The sequence below is a fragment of the Podarcis erhardii genome (genome assembly GCF_964252035.2).
Source record: "Podarcis erhardii genome assembly, chromosome: 2".
NCBI lineage: Eukaryota > Metazoa > Chordata > Lepidosauria > Squamata > Lacertidae > Podarcis > Podarcis erhardii.
The window spans coordinates 93,275,939-93,294,806 of record NC_138498.1 but is presented as its reverse complement, the minus strand read 5'-3'; the positions used below and the strand labels follow the sequence as shown (position 1 = coordinate 93,294,806).

The 18,868-nt window shown below is 40.0% G+C and overlaps 1 protein-coding gene across 8 annotated transcripts in view; it reads left to right on the top strand.

Moving 5' to 3' along the window:
• Positions 1-18,868, top strand: part of ITPR1 (inositol 1,4,5-trisphosphate receptor type 1) — a 215,470-nt gene that overhangs the window by 62,642 nt on the left and 133,960 nt on the right. For 6 of the 8 annotated variants that reach the window (XM_081852236.1, XM_081852238.1, XM_081852237.1 and 3 more), the window contains 8 exons: positions 3,182-3,297; positions 8,356-8,442; positions 9,737-9,895; positions 13,352-13,450; positions 14,661-14,744; positions 14,837-14,983; positions 16,205-16,300; positions 17,399-17,443. In XM_081852236.1, coding sequence (XP_081708362.1) covers positions 3,182-3,297; positions 8,356-8,442; positions 9,737-9,895; positions 13,352-13,450; positions 14,661-14,744; positions 14,837-14,983; positions 16,205-16,300; positions 17,399-17,443 — 833 coding nt within the window. The remainder of the gene's footprint in view (positions 1-3,181; positions 3,298-8,355; positions 8,443-9,736; positions 9,896-13,351; positions 13,451-14,660; positions 14,745-14,836; positions 14,984-16,204; positions 16,301-17,398; positions 17,444-18,868) is intronic. The other 2 variants (XM_081852239.1, XM_081852234.1) reach the window with 1 other exon arrangement.

The following is an 18,868-nucleotide window of genomic DNA, read 5'->3' as shown; positions in this document are numbered from 1 at the left end:
GAAGTAAGTTTTCCCCCTTAATTTAGTAAGAGGTTTCAGATGATCCTATACTGCTTATTAAGCTGAAACAATACACAAGCCTTTTACTCATGCACAGAGCAAGCTGTGATTAAATTTCTTAATTAACCATCGTTTCCTGTTTTGTCCGAACTGGGGGACTATCGTTAACTGCTCTAGGACAAACCAGGATATTAAGCCATATTTTGAAGTTGATTATGCAACTGCATATAACATTGCATTGTCTATTGCATTACATAATGAACAGCCTAAAGTTTTATTTCTGCATAATTGCAAAGAGGCACTTGGAACAGCTGTTCTATTTTTCACTTTTCTGGCAGCTAGAAGTTCTAATGGTTACTTGGAGCACTCAATTCTGAAAGAGCTTGATTTAATTTTTGCATTATCTGTTGCTTAGCAACTGATGAGGGGAAAATTTATTCTGATCTAGGGAGAATCTCTTTTCCTTTTCTCTCCCCCTTTCCCAAGTAGTTATATCTAATTGTGGCTTCCCAAGTTGTTGGTGGAAATAGCATCTTGAACTTGCTAAAACACGTTCTATTTAAAAACCCTCACTGCTGCAACTTACAATACATTAATATATTTGCTTCATGCCACAAATACAAGCAGCAGTCAGTGACTGACAACCTAAACTCCATAAGCAGCCCTTAGAAGGTCTCTTACCTGTTTTGCTACTTATCTCTGTTCTTCTTGCCATGTTGCCACTGCCTGCATAAATGGTTAAATGTCACGCGCTTGCTCACTGGTGCTTATGGCAAAACAGAAGGAAGTCATAGGTCTTAAATGTCCAGAACCTGTCTACAGTTGCCTTTCTCTCTCAGCTTGAAAAGCCTGATGACATAGTCATGGGTCCTTTAAATTATAGCTGCTCAGAAGATTAGTACTGCTGTGAGGGATGGCAAAGTAATCTTTACTTTGGATGTAGAGATGAAACTTTGCACATTAGTGGCGCTCACACATTCTATGGTGGAATGTTAAGCCAGTTGTAGAAGAGAGTATTGCAACTTGTATAAACCTCTGCGAACAAACAACTATTATAACCTTTTTAGTATTTGTCTGTTGGCATAAGTAGATTTGGCCCATAATTCCTGTTTAGGTCCATTTATGCTATTTAAATACATTGCTTCAAAATGCAATTATTTTGGTGTTTGAAAAAGCGTTTCTTGCTTGACTAGATTTTGTTAGGTTTAGCCATAAGCTGTTTTATCTGTAAGCTGCAACAAGAAAATGTCAGACCAAAGGAACCACTTAAACAATAAGTAAATCTAAGTGATCATAGAACCAAAGCATAAACAACAACGTTAAAATGTACACAGCAATTTGCTTGTAAAGAAGGAAGCTATTTTTGGTGTGGTTTTTTTTTTTTTTAAATAAAATAAAAGCTTCCATCTCAGCTTCATTCAAGCCACAAGAGGTTTGCCATTGTTTCACAGCTGCCAAGGCAAAAGTTTCCATAGTTTTGACTCCTGTCATTGTTTTCACTGACCAGGATAGATTATTCTTTCTGCTGGTCTGAATAATTTTCTTAATTTTTCAGTAGCTTATTCATTGCATTTTATGAGATATAACCCAATCTCTCCACAGGAACTGTGGAAATAAAAAATGTATCAGGTGAGGGATATCAGATATCTGATAACATATCAGAGCCACCCTCTGTCCCCATTTTAGTTGCCTTCCATGATTTAGAATGTGACTTTTTGCAGTGGACAACTTTTTGTATCCACGAGGATTCCTTACACATTTTGCAATCTGGATTTTACAAGATGTATTCATGGAGGCCTTATAACTATTGGAAAGCCACAGACCCAGGAAGCTGGCTCTAGCATGCTTATAACCCTGCTGCAGCCCCATCACATGGTAACATCCCCATTTCCATACCTCCTGAAGAAGGCTACAGTGGAATTGTAGGGAACATTGTACCTCTACAAGTATGATGCCGTAACTTAAACAACACATAGAATCATAGGCATGTATAACCTTTATTTGTCTGAAATTGTGGAGGAAACTCACTGAAAACGCAGAAGGCTTGGAACACTCCTTGGCATGAAATCTGATAGGGCTATTGATAGGTGGTATTAATTATTGCATATCAGGGTGCTTTTAATCCTGCCAATAAACAAAATCTCTGCCCAAAAATAATGTATTTGCGTTTGGATTCCAGTTTGTGTTCAGTGGCTACATTTCCTGAAAACAGTACGTAGAAGACACATATAGCTGAACCATATGAGCAACTTTGTGAAATCAAACATTTGAGTCAGAAAAAGATTGCATCTGCTTGCTTAGATTAAGTCTTGAAAGTCAAAATTCTACTGTGTATGAACTTTCATTTCTGCTAGGTAATATCCCAGTTTCAGCCCTCAACAAGAATTGAGGGGATTTCCCTTAGGTTAGGTGCTCGTAAAATAGACCTGCCAGATCTTATTCTGAAAACAAAATTTTATTAGTTGTACTGTCAAAAGGGTGGGTAGAATTAAATAGTTGTGCCTAGTGGTAGCCAGTTTGTCAAGTCCTGCTAGTGTAATAGGGCTTTGCCCCCTTCTCCTCCCTTCTTGCCCACCTAATAGGCTCTGGGGAGAACCCACAGATCAGCATGTGGGGCAAGAAAAATGGAGATCATTCCATCAAACAAGCAGAAATGGTTGTACTGATGCAGCAATCTCCTTAGTGCTACTTTAAAGTCCCCTATTTCAGTTCCATATAAGAGTAGGGCATAAAAATTTGATCCCAGAATTATAAATGTCACAGCCTTCCTCTGAGTTTTCAAAAAATATTATATGAATCATCAATTTATCTTTTCAAAAAATAAAAATAAAAATCAAGCCATATCTAGATGGCCAAATCTAGATTTGTGTACTAGAGCTAAAGAGAAACCTGGAAAGCACAAATTCTTTTATCACGTGCTTGATTGTATAGAAATCAACATACTATTTGTGCTTTGCAGATTTGAAGTCAAATACCACCATTCTGGTGTTTATCATAAATCATGGAATAATGAATTCTTCTGTTTTATACAGTGGGTTTGTTTTCCTTTAAAAAAAAAATCTTCCAAATGTCTCTCAAATATTTTAAATTGGTGTGCGGTATTAAAACGTAATAATAGTTGATAAAACTAATATCATGTAACTATGGCTAAACTGTGGCTCTTTCTTATGTCTCTTTGTAGATTGCCTCTTCAAGTTATGTCCCATGAATCGCTATTCTGCACAGAAGCAGTTTTGGAAAGCTGCTAAGCCAGGAGCTAACAGCACAACTGACGCTGTATTGCTCAACAAGCTACATGTGAGTATGGTACTGATCTTGATCTTCATCTTATGCTGCTTTTTTATTTCAACATCTTACATTACAGTACTTTTAGATAATCATTTTTACACACACACACGCATACGCATATATGTAAGACTGTTGCCATGCTGCAGTTCATATGGCTTTCAACAGGCAGCCATGCCAACTCCTGCATGGTAAACGACACGCAGGTGAGCAGGCAATTAGTGCCGGTGGCAGGTTGCCTAGGCGAGCTGTTTAATTGAATGGAGTATCACTTTACAGAGCGGTTTACTAAGCTACTCTGGGAAGCACCTCTGCTCTCCTTTAAAAGGGGGTGGGGGTTGTTGTGATCTGTGAGGGGAGGTGCTTGGAGCAAACTGCAAAGGGATGGGGAGGTGTGAAGGGTGTGTGTCTTTGTTTAGGTGTGGACAAAGGTGGCTAGCAAAGTCTTCTCAATACATGCTTTAATGTGAACAAACCAACCCAGGTCAAATGGGGGAGGAATCAGAGTTGATGATACTTTTTCTTAACATCTGTAATCAGCTACATGTATAAGAGAGTGCAAGAAACTAAGAGCATAGAAATGAGGGACATGGGCCTTGAATAGATTCTGCATGCGTAAAACGAGAGAGCTCCACAGGGAAACAATGCCTACCCCCTTTTAGGTAGGGGAGAAGGTGTTTTCCCCAGACCTGAATCATTAAAAATGTGGTAGCAACTTGGCAAAGAAAGGCTGGGAAACCTCTTATTACACAGTAGTTTCTCATAACAAGCCTGTTGCTGAAAGTACTCATAGTTTAGACAGGTACCTGAGTCTGCTTTTTTAAAAAATTAAACTTTCCAGTTCTCATCTCTGCAGTAAGCAAATCTCTTACTACGAAAGTGTGGTGTGAGTTATTTTTGAAAATAAACTTCTCTACATGGGTAGGGAAGAAAACTGGAATAAGCTTTATGTCTATCTTACTTTGAAAATAAAAACTTAATGATTGAAGTCAGATGCTTTTAAGTTATTTTATTCCTGCAGTTTGTAGCTGGCTCTACACAAAGTACATAAAATACTTTTTAATGAAGTACATAAATACAAGGCAAAGGCTTACACTCAAGTTGAAATAGGAGCATATTTTAAACAAATGATTATTTTATTATATTCCCATTATAAAAAATTACTGGGTTTTTGTTTTTTTTTAAGGAAACCTATTTGAAATGTGAGTTTAAAGTCCTAAACCTTTAAACCTTTAAAGCCCTAAATGGCCTCAGCCCAGTATACCTGAAGGAGCATCTCCACCCCCATCGTACAACCCGGACACTGAGGTCCAGCTCTGAGGGCCTTCTGGTGGTTCCCTCACTGCAAGAAGCGAAGTTACAGGGAACCAGGCAGAGGGCCTTTTCGGTAGTGGCACCCACCCAGTGGAACGCCCTCCTATCAGATGTCAAAGAAATAAACAACTATCTGACATTTAGAAGACATCTGAAGGCAGCCCTGTTTAGGGAAGTTTTTAATGACTGTTTTAATGTATTTTAAATCTTTTGTTGGAAGCCGCCCAGAGTGGTTGGGGAAATCCAGCCAGATGGGTGGGGTATAAATATATTATTATTATTATTATTATTTCCTCTTTTCCCTAATTCTTTCCTTTCTGAGATGGATGGATATCCTTTTGGTGATCAGTTTTGTGACATCGTGATTAGGACTCACTAAATGTTCGGTTTTGAATATAATATGTTCCATTCAGAATAAATGTACAGTGGTGCCCCGCAAGACGAACGCCTTGCAAGACGGAAAACCCGCTAGACGAAAGGGTTTTCCGTTTTGGAGGCGCTTCGCAAAACGAATTTCCCTATGGGCTTGCTTCGCAAGACAAAATGTCTTGCGAGTTCCTGCGGGTTTTCCCCCCCTTTCCCCCCCTTTTCCTAAGCCGCTAAGCCGCTTATCAGCTGATCCGCTAAAAGCCGCTAAACCGCTAATAGCGCTAATCCGCTAAGCTGTCAATGGGCTTGCTTCGCAAGACGAAAAAACCGCTATATGAAGAGCCTCACGGAACGGATTAATTTCGTCTTGCGAGGCACCACTGTATATAGCTCTTGCGTTGGCACCATGTATTTGGCATGCTTTGGCCTGAAAATACCCCTGCACGTATCGATCTAGCTAGAACAAATCAAATGCTCATTGGACTATGCTAAGTTCTTCTGGGAAAGGAATGAGACATAGGTAATCCAAAGAACCAGCAGAGTGTATAATTGCCAAGTGTATTAACTCTTAATTTATTCTTGGGAAATAATTAATAATGGGTTGACCTTGCATGTGAGGTCAGTTCCACATATGAAAAACTACCTTCACTGGATGCTTGTAAACCTTCACTGTAGTCACAGCAGGTACGAGTCTGTCTTTTAAAAGCAAATTCGCAACGGCTCACAGTGTCTCATGACCAATTTATTCTGAAACAGAGGGATTGGGACTTGGATTGTTCAAAGCAAGCAGATTATTATTATTATTATTTTTAAGATCTCTGCCTCAGCAAGTCATGGATCTCAGTGCTATACTTAACTGTGGCAGACAAGTGATGGATTTCTATCATATACAAGAGTTTTTAAAGGAATGGCTCATCCAGAAAAAGATCTGAGCGTACCATCACATCAACCAGGAGATTTTTTTAACAATGATAATTTGTTTTATCAAACCTAAACTACACACATGAGTATATAAAAAGAAAAGCATTTAGGAGGGGTAGCAGAGTTTGTTTTTCAGGGGTAAATCTAAAGGAAAACATATTTACTGTTTCACAGCTGAAGCATGTGCCTGTAGACCGCAGACCTAGACACCACAATTTCCTGTAGCAGTAAAAGTTTAATTACGGCAGTTTTATTACAGCATGAACCTTCATCACAATGCATAATGCCATAATAAAATGAGTTAGCCTTCAAGATGCCAATGGGCTCTTCTGCTGTTTGTGCTGCAAACAAACTGATATGGTTAGAAGATGCCTAAGTGGTACCATGGTGTGTATTATTGCATGAATCTCTTGCCAGCATAGAAGCACACAAGCATCTTAGTGTGTGAGGACTGTTCATTGAGAATTCCTGGGGCAGTCTTTGCGGAACGTGAAAGCAGTTTCCTGTCTTACTGCTTTTGTGTCATGTGGGTTTGGAGTAATCTTTAAGGAAACGTTAAACTCCAATATTTAATCACTTGCATTTTTGGCTTGTGTGTCAACCAATGGAATTCAGCATCTTCTGTTGCAGATCAACCAATGCGAAGGGTCAGGTTATTTTAAGCTAATGCCATTTAAGGGATTTAGGAATCTGGGACGCTGAAGTTTTTGACCGGCATCAAAAATCAATGCTCCTTTTGGAAAGCTGACACCTAGTGGCCTTTTCATATAGTGCTTCGTTTGTTTGTTCTTCAGCATCAAAAGTTGGTCATTCCATGTGTATGCCCCTTGTGTGTAAGCCATTACAGTAAGCCATTACAGTGCTGTCATTTTGTGATGTTTATACTTGTTAACCCACATCTAGTTCTTCGCCACCTCTACCAGCAGCTCAGGACCTCAATTGAGAAGTTCACTCTGGTTTATGGTTTTGAAAGTGCTGTGAGGTTTCCAAGCAGAACCGATGATGAAACATTTTGTGACTCCAGGACACTGATGGAGTTCACACATTACAACACTAAGCCAAACCATGGCTTAGCACAAATTAGCAGTTGTGTGTGTTCCTGGACCAAATCTTGTGGCCGAAGTGCTCTTCCTCTAGTACTGCTGCTCCCATGCTACCCAGGGCTAACCAAGGTGTCTTCCTCACCCAAGTCTGACTGAAATGGATCTAGATAAATATAATAGCTTTGCTACTAGTAGACAGTAACCCCATATTTTAGGTTTCTTGGTCTTGTGAACGCTTTTTAATTTAACACTTTTGGGATTCTGAGTATCAAGAGTTGTGGGACCCTATACCTCCATTTAACACCTTTCAAAAATGTTCACTTCTTGAAAGAATGAAGTGTAAGAAACACTTGAAGTATTCTCTTTCATTTTGATTTTTGTTGTTGTTTAAAGGATGGATTAGAGGAATACAATCGTTTGGGTTTATATCCCGCTTCTTGTCTAACCTTATATGGTTGTTCCAAAATATCCTTCTTGGTGTTCTACAATGTAAAGCCACTTCCAGCATGTTTTAATGGAAAGCTGACTAGCCTGTTTAACAAGCACGTCAAAAAGGAATGTTTGTCTTAGGAGACATTCTGTGAAATACGAAAGATGACTTTTTTTCCACAGTGCAGGACTTCTTGTTCCTTTTGTAATGCACTGTAGGCCACCACTGTACATGATGGAACTGAACTAGCCACAAACCATCTAGATGTACATTTTAGATCCAAGCTTTCTGAAAGACTGTATTCCCTCATACGAACGTGCCTGGGTTTATATGCTTGAGGGAGGCCTTTTTCTTAGTCCTGAGAAGGCCTTCTTCATGGCTGCTCCAAAACTTTGGAACTCCCTCCCTAGAGAAGTTAGACTGATTCTATCCCTGTACTGACTGCTTTTAATGAAAGGGCTGGTGTTGTGCTGTTTTTACTGTAATTATCGGTATGTTTTTTAATGAATCATGTATGTGTGTGTTTCAATTTTTGTTGTCGCCCCCACCCCCGTTTTTATTTGAGCTGTGCTTATTTGAGCTGTAAGCTACCTTGAGTCACTGTCAGGGAGAAAGGCAGGATATAAATAAAACAGCAACAGCACATATCACTTTAATTCATAATGTTGGCTTTTATATATTTGTATAGCTGTATTTTTGGGAAACTTGAGTCCTGATTTGGTTTTGGGGTGGTTGTGGGGGTTTTTTTGAAAATGTTTTAAACTATAAGTAAAGCTAGATGGTTTTAAAACTAGCATTCAGCAAGGGGCCATCCTTTTAGACTTCCACGGTATTTTTCCTCCCTAGAACTCTGTTCTTTCCAAGCTTCACCGCTGCCTTGCTCTACAAGCAGTCTTCATAAAATACTTTTGTTTGTTGGTTGGTTTACTAAAGCAAGCAGTTGGTCACCCAGTTTCCCATCCTTGCTTATCAGCATTCTTTTTTTCTTTGTAGCATGCTGCAGATTTGGAGAAGAAGCAGAACGAGACAGAGAATAGGAAGTTGCTTGGCACAGTTATCCAGTATGGCAATGTTATTCAGGTATGCTGCAGCTGTGTTTCAAGAAGTCTCCGTGAACCTGGCACCCATAATTCTATGCAGCTGTATATGCCACACAGACTGGCTTGAATTGACATGAAGTTGCAACTTCCTTGTTTTGCAAGTAGAGATGCACAAGCATCATAGCCTTTCTTCGACTCACAAGAGGTTGTGCTTTAGTGAGCACTTGTTGCCCTGTGTTGTCACAGCACTTTGGGCCTTGTACTTTTTATCCATATATATGTAGGCATTCTTCTGAGGTGTTAATGTGGTGCAGCACCTAGAGTGATGGGTTTGAATATGAGAGACGCAGGTTAAAATCCCAATAAGTACCGTATTTTTCCATGTAGATTTTTCCATTAGACGATGTTTTTTATTATACAGAGCTGTTCCACCAGGCCTTTGGCCAGAGCACAGCCTGACTCCCTCCCTCGGCAATCTTTGCGGAGCTCTGGCCCAATGGTTGCCAGTGGCTTGATTCGAATTAATTTTATAATGAATGATTGTAGAGTGTTGTTTGTGCTGTACTTTTGTACTGTTTTATAGTTGTTAGCTGCCCTGAGCCTGGCTTCGGCTGGGGAGGGCGGGATATAAATAAAATGTATTATTATTATTATTATTATTATTATTATTATTATTATTATTAAAAAATGCTAAAAGCTTAACAACTCTGGGCAATCTCCCCCCATTTCCTTAATTTGGGGTCCCAAAAAATAGGGGATGGCGTATACACGGGGGGGTGTTATACACGGAAAAATATGGTATTTGGAGGGTGTTAGATTGGTTGCTAGCTTTTGTAGCCTAGGCATCTTTGTAGCCTTTAGCATCTTCCTAAAGCTGATACAAGGGTATATGCAGTAATAGCTGTAAGGTATTTATAAATATACTGAGTGAACATTTAATGCTCTTTATAGCACCCTATATAGCTCTTAATTATATTGGTGTTCTACAGATTTTTACTCCATAGTGAGCAGTATTCCTTCAACTATGGAGAATTTTGGGTAGGCGGTTTCAACTTTTAGCTTTCCCACTCCGTGTAAGAAATGTCTTGGGATAATTAAGGGGGCCTTAAAAACTGAATTGTCTTCTGCTTTCATCCTCAGTATGAACTGTACAAGTACAGTACGTATGAGTACAGTATGTGAAAGCATTAAGGAACAAAATGAATTTTCTCATCGTTCCTATGAAAACTTTGACTATTGTAGTCAGTGGGATAAAAGTTTTTGTTTTGTTTTGTTTTAATTGTGTTTGTGGTGCCCTTCCTCCTCTTTCCCCCTTTTTTCTTTTTAACTTCTAGCTTTTGCACTTGAAAAGCAACAAATACTTGACGGTAAATAAGAGACTTCCAGCTCTGCTAGAGAAGAATGCTATGAGGGTGACTCTGGATGAGGCTGGCAATGAAGGGTCCTGGTTTTACATACAGCCATTCTACAAACTGCGTTCCATAGGAGATAGCGTAAGTTTACAGGATTGTCAGAGAAAACGGTGTGCGGTGCAATATATTGCAAAGCTGTTTCATCAGTAGCTTACTTTCTTGTGATTAATTAAATGCACAAGAGTTTGTACAATATACATGTCTCTTTTTCCTGGACTGAAGAGAGTGGGAGGTGAATTGCTATGGCAACAAATGTTTTGGAAACAAGGGACGTTTTTTAAAGACTGGAACAGTAGCCATCTAAATCTCCACTTACTTCAAATGGTTATGAAAACACTTAAGTTATTTTGTTGATGTATTAATTTGTTCTTAAGCTAAAATATAGCAATGCACCAAGCATTTAGTTTCCTGATCATAAAACGATTGGGAACTTTTTTTTAATTTACTTTCATTGCAGCAAAAACTGGGGGGAGGGGGCACAGCATCCATGAAAGTTGTGTGCCAAAATTAGCATTGGGCGACATCCTCTGTTGTCTGCCCATTTGCACAACAGAAATCTACTTGTGCAACTGGATTTCTTGTTCTCCCTTTCTCCCTCCAGCCCCCTGGGCACACTCCAAAATCTGCTCCAAATAGTTTCTTAATCCTCTGGAGCATAATATGGAGGCACTTGTGTGGCTGCATGGGGAGAAGAGAGGAAGGAGAAACCCTGTTGGATGTCACCCATTCACTTTAAAGTGTCATGGTAGTCTCCATTGCTTTTTCTGTAACAGCTTAGCATGTCTGCCCCTCAGTTACATGGGGCTAGTATTGTTCATTTCTTTAAAAGTTGTATATATCCCCTTCAGTAGAGCTGAATATGTAATAGTTTGTTTGTGCATTTTAAGAATGAAAATGTTAAAATGCATTTCAAAGCCTGGGGGAATAAAAATCCATTTGCCTCTTACAATATGTGTCAGACACGTCTCTCTAGGGAAGGAAATCGACCTACGGTGCCTTCTCTGAGAATGTGCACCCTCTGATCACTGCACACCTTATCTCAGGCAAGTTGGCAGTGGTAGGCATTCCTTTAAGAACCTGCGTCCTAAGTGATATATTGTCCTGATATATTGAATTGTGTTTGGAAATGGACCTGAAGGTTCTTTTAATACTACTGAGATGCAATCTCTAACCCAGGACTGATTTATGAGAATGTATTTTGCTTTGATTAAAGTTTCCAAATAGTCTTCAAAGACAGCCTAACATATAACATAGTATATTAGGCAAAACCGGATGTTACTAGAACATACTGGATAGGCTGCCTTTGTCCAATAGAGGCTACAACTGGCACGCCAGCCTAATCTGAAGAAAGGCAGAGAAAAACCTAGGCCACTTTGGATACAGCTGAATCTAGGAGTACCCCCAAAATACTAGCTCTTTGAGGGAGAATTCTCTCTCTCTCTCTCTCTCTCTCTCTCTCTCTCTCTCTCTCCAGATAACTTTCCCACAAAAACTCAAGGCTGAGTTTCAGTTTATTGGCCTTCATCCAGTCCATTGCTGATTCCAGGCTTTTGTTGGGAATCTTTAACGTGGCACATTATAATTCTTTCCATGACCTTGATTTTCCACATAGGTGATTCTGTGGCAGAAGATGTATGACTGAGACATTTTTAATATGTTTTGTTTTGCTTTATGGAAATAACATGAAGGACATGGCAACTCTAGTATACTGTTTCTTGATAGTGATGGTAGATAATTGGGTACTATAGTTGCAAGATTCTGAAGCTTATGAAGTTTTGATGCACCTCACATGCCCCTTTTATAATAGTGCAAGCAGGAAACACAGCCAAGTACTGTATCAGTTTGGCCAAAGCACTTTAAATAGCCAGTTTTCAAGAGAGGCTCCAGATTATATTGCCGTACATATTTTTGTGAGAATGATTTAAGTGTAGCTTTATTGAGGATATGAACCCTCTTCGGGAATTATTTAAATGTGTTTGCTAACATGTGAGGAAGAGCAGCAGGGACAAGTGCATAGCCTTTACGCTTGGTTACCATTTCTGTCACCTTCCAAATTATGGAAGGCAACAATATGGCAGGGAGGGCCTCCTGTCTTCATGGAGACTCCCTGTACCTGTTAGACCTCTGATTGTTCAGAGTTCTGAAGTGCCCTGGAACCTACAAAAGGTTTCCTGCTTCAGGCATCTGCCTTCCGTGAATGACTTGATAAGCAGCAAACTGTAATGATGGGGGTGGTGGAGCTGGTACTTTCCATCCTTGCTGTCTCCCCCCCCCCCATGTGTGTGAACACTTTAAAGTAATGTCTCAGTACTGCTGTGGAAATACTGCTCAAGAGTCGAGAGCTTCATTTAAAATGCATTAAGCATTATTATTTTTAAAGAGAGGTTTCCGTGACTCATGATAACATGCACTAGCGAAGGCGGATGGCATCGCTGAAGTAAACTATTGTTCGCTATTTTGCATTTTTGGTTATACTTTTTGATGTTGTTGAGTCATGTCTGTGAGAGAGATGATAAAATATTTTAATCTCTGAACTGTCGTGGATGGAAAAAGACTCACTTTGTCAACTTTCAGATTAACCTCGAAGTATGAATGCTGGTGGAAGGAGCACTAGAAAAACTGTGCCTCTGTCTTGAGTTCCATTACTTGATGGTCAAACAATCCATCCGAAACTTTGTTTTTCAAAGTTTCCATGAGGCAGAACAGAGCAGCAGCTGGTTGTTGTATATGCAGAGATTGTGGCTCAACCATTCTGTGTTTCTTTTCCCCCAAGAGGCAAAAGCGCAACCTGAAACTTTCATGCGCACCTGAAAGTGCCTCCTTTGAATGTCTGCTAACTCATCCCACACTCCATCTTAAAACTTAACAAGATGTGGATATGGAGGACTTGACAAACACCAACTGTTGTTCTCTCTTTCTCTCTCCCCTACCTGTTTTGTTTGTGTGTGTTTTAAATAAAATCATCTAGCCTGAAGAAGAGTTCTGGGAAACTCAAAAGTTCACACACTTTTTCATGACGTTTCGGTTGGCTTAATAATGGTATTACTCTGAAATGAACTTGTAGAAATATCCTTTTCATTATTCATATTATTTTTTTGGATTTTTATCCTGCCCTTCCTCTTGAACGGGACAAAGGGTGGCAAACAATAAAAACAATACAACAACATAAATGGGGGACCACAACCAAGAAAGCCCTGTCATGTGTCAGTGTCAGCCATTCAGCAGCACCACTAACAGTGGGCTTCCTTCAGAAGGTGACATTTTAGGATGCTGCTTGGGTTATCAGGCCATTTATGGGTTTGTACTCTAGCGCTAACACTCTTTAATTGGGCCCTGAAGCTCACTGGTAGGCGGTGCAGCACTTTCAGGACCAATGACACACAGCTCTATTGAACTGTGCCATGCATCAGCCTGACAGCCTCATTCTGCATCTGGCTAATTCAAGGGCAATCCACAAAGAGAACATTGCAGTAGCGCAAACAGGAGGTCACTAGAATTATAGGGGCAACACTGTACCTTTACTCTTTTGTTTTTCAGGTCGTCATAGGGGACAAGGTGGTATTGAACCCGGTTAATGCTGGCCAGCCTCTGCACGCCAGTAGTCACCAACTAGTAGACAATCCTGGCTGTAATGAGGTAAGTTAAAACAAAGTACCTAAGCCAATAAAAAACTGTTGGACTATAAACTGGTTTGCAGATTAACTGGAGTGGTTTTTTTAAGCTGCAAATAAAGAGTATAAGTGAGATGTTTCAACACTTACATTAATAGTAATACTACATTAATAGTAATATTGCTGTGACACATTTTTCATCTGTAGCTCAGTTAGCTTTACTAAAGATGTTATTGAAGGACAGAGCCTTGAATTGACCACTAACAGCAAAATTCCCAACTTGCTTATGAAGAAGTAAATTTGTTAAATTCAAGAAACCTACCCATGTCTTCTCAGAAGTAAGTTATAGTGATTTCAATGGAACTTACTCCTAGGGACATTGGGTTAAGCTTACCTGGAGGCAAGCCCTATTGAATTCAACTTGGATCTACTTCTGATTAGATATAAGTAGGATTGCACTGTAAGTCTTTTCGAATTCTGAAAACTTCTGCATAAGCATGCTGTAAATTTTGCTGAGCAAACTAGGCAGCTGCATTCAAGTTGTTCAGAATCATAGCCTCAGTAAGGTTGTTGAACTAAGCTTTGTTGTCTGTTTCTATAGCTGTCTCCTAAACTGTAAAGATTCCCTGTATTTTTGGTGAATGCTCCCAGACTTGACTATGCTGCATGAAATTAGCTTTGGGAGTGTTTGCTCTTTCACCAGAAATTCCATTTATCAGACATCTCTCATTAGATAAAATGTAAAGAAATATACAATAATAAGAGTACATTCATTTGTAAAAAAGGAATAGACAGGAAATCCAAAGTGTTGGTACATATATGATTTTGGAATAGTTTTTTGTCCTTGTTTCTTTCCTTTAGGTATATAAACTTTGTATACATGCTGAAAATTATAATAAGCCTTGTGATGTAATATGTAATATGATAATGTTTACTGATGTAACATAAGAATGTTAATAAATAAATAAAACTCCAAAAAAAGGACAGTTCTCACCATGGTTAGCAAGCCCTCAATGAGAGAAATTCCTAGTTAGCATCAGTCATGGTTTCCATTACCATTCCAAATATTTCATGCACACTGCCACTTCCCTTGCAAAATTTATATCACCGATGAAGCGTGTTTGTGTGTGTGTTGGTTTTTTTTAAAAAAGGCACCAACTGAACAAAAGTATTTCGTAACAATTCATGTGTCTGCATGTTTCTGTTTTAATTGCTTATGCTTGCTTTTGTTACAGGTGAACTCGGTGAACTGCAACACAAGTTGGAAGATAGTCCTCTTTATGAAATGGAGCGATAACAAAGACGATATCCTGAAAGGGGTAAGATGAACAATGCGCCTCATTGCTAGGTTTTAAATTTAAAAAGTATTTGTTGAGCTTCCTACCCATTTGCCTTCTCATTGCCTTTGCAGGGAGATGTGGTGCGGTTGTTTCATGCAGAGCAGGAAAAATTTCTGACTTGTGATGAGCACAGAAAGAAGCAGCACGTCTTCCTGAGAACCACTGGGAGACAGTCAGCTACTTCTGCAACTAGCTCAAAAGCTCTGTGGGAAGTTGAGGTAAAGATGGGAATAGAGATTTCTGAATAGGTTTGTTATGAGTATTGCCTTTATTTAAAGATAGATGGAAAGCTCCACATACACTAAAGCTTGTTGCGCTTCCCATCCTATATTTTTCCCCCTACCTGGAAACACTGTTTAGATTTCAAAAACAGCAACATGTTCTCAAGGACAGGTTATTAACTGGATTGGATACCTGGCCACCTGGTGTTGTGCCTGGAAAGCTGGTTGAACACTTTAGGAGAGCTTTACCCCTCACCCTTGTCTCACCTGATTTATGTTACACATTGCAGGCTGGCTTGATGTTCAAGCAGTAGGCTGGTGTTTAAACTTCCTTTCCACCTGCCAGAGTGGCATTTCAGAGCAGCACCTGCAGACCAGGTTAGAGGGTGCTAAAAACAAGCCCTCTAAACTGTTGAGGCTAGGAGGATGTTGTGTCTTGACCAATTATGTCAAAGAGAACAACAACTACCAGACTTTAGAAGACATCTGAAGGCAGCCCTATTTAGGGAAGCTTTTAATGTCGGATGCATTATTGTGTTTTGATATTTTGTTGGGGGCCGCCCAGAGTGGCTGGGGAGGCCCAGCCAGATGGGTGGGGTATAAATAATAAATCTATTATTATTATTATTATTATTATTATTATTATTATTATTAGTATTATTATTATTATTACTATTATTATTACTATTAGTATTATTATTAATCACAGCACCATTTTGCCTGCACAACATTTATTGTGGGACCAATAAATGCACAGTATACATCTCCACAAACAAATACATCCTCAAATATGGATGTTACATTATCTCTCAGCGAGGAGTCCAGGCACCAAAGACAACCCTTTCCTCCAGAACTCAGTCCATTTCACCTGTGGTCATAGAACCACTCCTTCCTGATCTCACTCAAGGCAGCTATCCTCCGACACCAAGCCATTCTGTTTACATTCACTCGTGCCAATGTTCTTTCAGCGTAGCATTGCTACTCATCATAGGAAGATGCACTATCACAAACATGTTGAGATAACGAGATAACCAAGCACTTTTTACCTGAAACTTCTGGAAATATATTTGGTCATAGCTGTTTAGACAACTTTTTTCTTGTTGATCGTCCCCCTTCTCTTCCTCCTATCTATTAGCTTTGGCCCATTCTCTTGATTACCCTCTTAAGGACAAATGAGAGGTGGTTTCTGGAAGGGCATCTCTTCTTATTGCTTTACAGGTAGTACAGCATGACCCTTGTCGAGGTGGTGCGGGATATTGGAATAGCCTTTTTCGGTTCAAACATCTTGCCACTGGACACTACTTGGCTGCAGAGGTCAGTATCCCGAGAACCTTTTCCTTACGTGTTGCCTTCCTCCTTTGTTTTATAGGTACTGTTACTCAGGATAAGTGCTGGGTAACTAAACTGAGACTTGGAAAGAATATCTTAATCTGAAGGGGTCGCAAGTTAGGCAGGACCGACATTTCTTTGAATTAAGCTTGAAACAAAGACTAAACTCTCTCCATAAGTGACTTTCCTACTATAGAGTTCTGTGGATGTACTTTAATAAATAAGTGCCCTGAAAACCGTGATATCTTGAACTGGTTGATAAAGTCACCTCAAAAAAGATGTTGTAGAGTTAGAAAAGGGCAGCCAAAATAATCAAGGGGACGGAGCTATTCCGCTGTGAGGAAAAGTTGCTGCCTTTGGGACTTTTCAGTTTAGAGAAAAGATGACTGAGAGGTACCATAATACAAGTTTATAAAATGATGCATTGCATGGAGAAAGTGGATACAGAAAAGTTTTTCTCCCTCTCACTAAAACTCATGGGCATCCGATGAAGGCTGAATGTTGGAAGATTCAGGACAGATAAAAGGAAGTTCTTCACATAGCACATAGTCAACGGAACGCTATCCGACGGAAGGCAGCCACGGGCCACCAACTTGGATGGCTGTAAAAGAGGATTAGACAAATTGATGGAGCCACAAGGCTAGCGACAGTCACAATGGCTGCATTCTACCTCCACTGTCAGAGGCAATATGCCTTTGAATACCACTTGCTGGGAATCACAAGTGGACAGAGAGCTGTTGCATTCTTGTCCAGCTTGCAGGTTTCTCACGTGCATCTGGTTTGCCACTGTTAGAGCAGGATCCTGGACTTAGATGGGTCATCTGATCCAGCAAGCTCTTCCTATGTCCTGCACAAATTTGCTCATATTAAAGAGCTGAGCCAGCACACTACATTGATGGGTTTTTCTTTTTTCTTTTGCTTTAGCCTTACAGTTGCTTAGCTTGCTTTTGTGAGTGGCTGGCCATAGCACGGCTATGATAGCATTTTATGAATTTATTTATGCTCATTGTGTACTGTGTTATAGATTTTTTGGGGGGGGAAGCTAGTTGTTGTTTTGACCTGCTTGTGATTCTCTTCCATCAGGTAAATCCTGACTATGTGGAAGATTACCAGGAATGTCAGTCCTCAGTAAGTATAGGCAAGAGTATCCTCTTGCCTCTAATCAAGGGGTGCTGACCAGTGCTCAAATTATTGGGGGAGTGGAAGTTAAGGGGGCCCTTAACAAAATCCACAAACTCAACCCCTGCCTACCCCCCCAAATTTTAGCTAAATTATGCCCCTGATATGCTTCTAGAGTTTCTAAAGTAAGTCTCTAAGGGGGCAACACAAAAAATAAGGGGGCTAAGCCCCGCCTGCCCCCTGTAATTTGAGCACTGGTGTTGACACAGGCCCTGGTATGATTGGCAAGCATGTAGACAAATCAAAGCTTACTGTGCAATCATAACCATGTCTACTCAGAAAAAAAGTTCTATTTAATTCAGTGGGGCTTACTCACTAAGCAGGGTTAGTATTGCAGCTTTTTGTTAACCTCTTAATTGATGAAGTATTTAAACGTGGCGTTTTCCACTGCCGTCTTCAGTGATACTGGGCTGTGGTAATCTTTAGTTACCTAGGTAAGATACCTAGCTAAACAAATCTGCTATCCTTCTGCCTGCTGTAATCTCACCTTTATATATCCAAGCATGTTATAAAGCCCTTCTTACACCTTGGTTAGAACAGTGTTTCTCTACCTTAGAAACAGGGAAATTATATCCCTCCATTGAAATTGTAGTCACTCTCCACTCTTGCTTGTAATAAACGATGTGTCTGTTGATAAGTTTCCAGAACAGTGAGCAAGCATTTTCTGTGCTGCATGACCAGAAAAAAACAAGGAGCTGAATGTTCCCCACTCCTGACTTAGTCTTTCGGAAGTATGGTATATGCAGCTGCTGATTGTCCTCCAGACTGTAGGAGGTTGAAGGTCATGTCTCCAATGTATGGATAATAGTGGGATGTGTGTGTCAGCATTTGAATGTGCCAAGCTAGCTGTTGCAGTTCGAAATGCTTATGTAGTGCAGGGAGCACACTGTGTACGAATAGTGGAGGTGAAACTGCAGATCTTTGTCCGTGAATTGAGCGGCAGCATTTTCACAGGGTTCTAAGCACTTGGAAGCGAGATGCTGTAATTAAAGGACCTCAGGAAGTGTGTGTGTGTGTGTGTGTGTGTGTGTGTGTGTGTGGAAAGAGAGACAGAGAAAGTATATGTATAGATACAGGAAATTGTATCCCATCTCCTGATTGAGGATATTGTGTAGGACAGTGGGAGTGTCGGTAACCAGAAGGACATGATTTCAGTGCTAAATTAAGGAGACTTGTTCAGCTCTTTCAGAAACTATTAAAAGGTTTCTAATGGTGGTTTGTGCGCAGCAAATCACAGAGGTGGGTATTCTGTGCTGTTCATTCAGCGCTGCTCATTTACTGGCTGAAGGAATACATTAACAAAATGGGGGATTGAGGTGCTTTTAAGAGATATCTCCCTGCAGCCCCCTCCCCCTGCATTTAGGACCTTCCAGA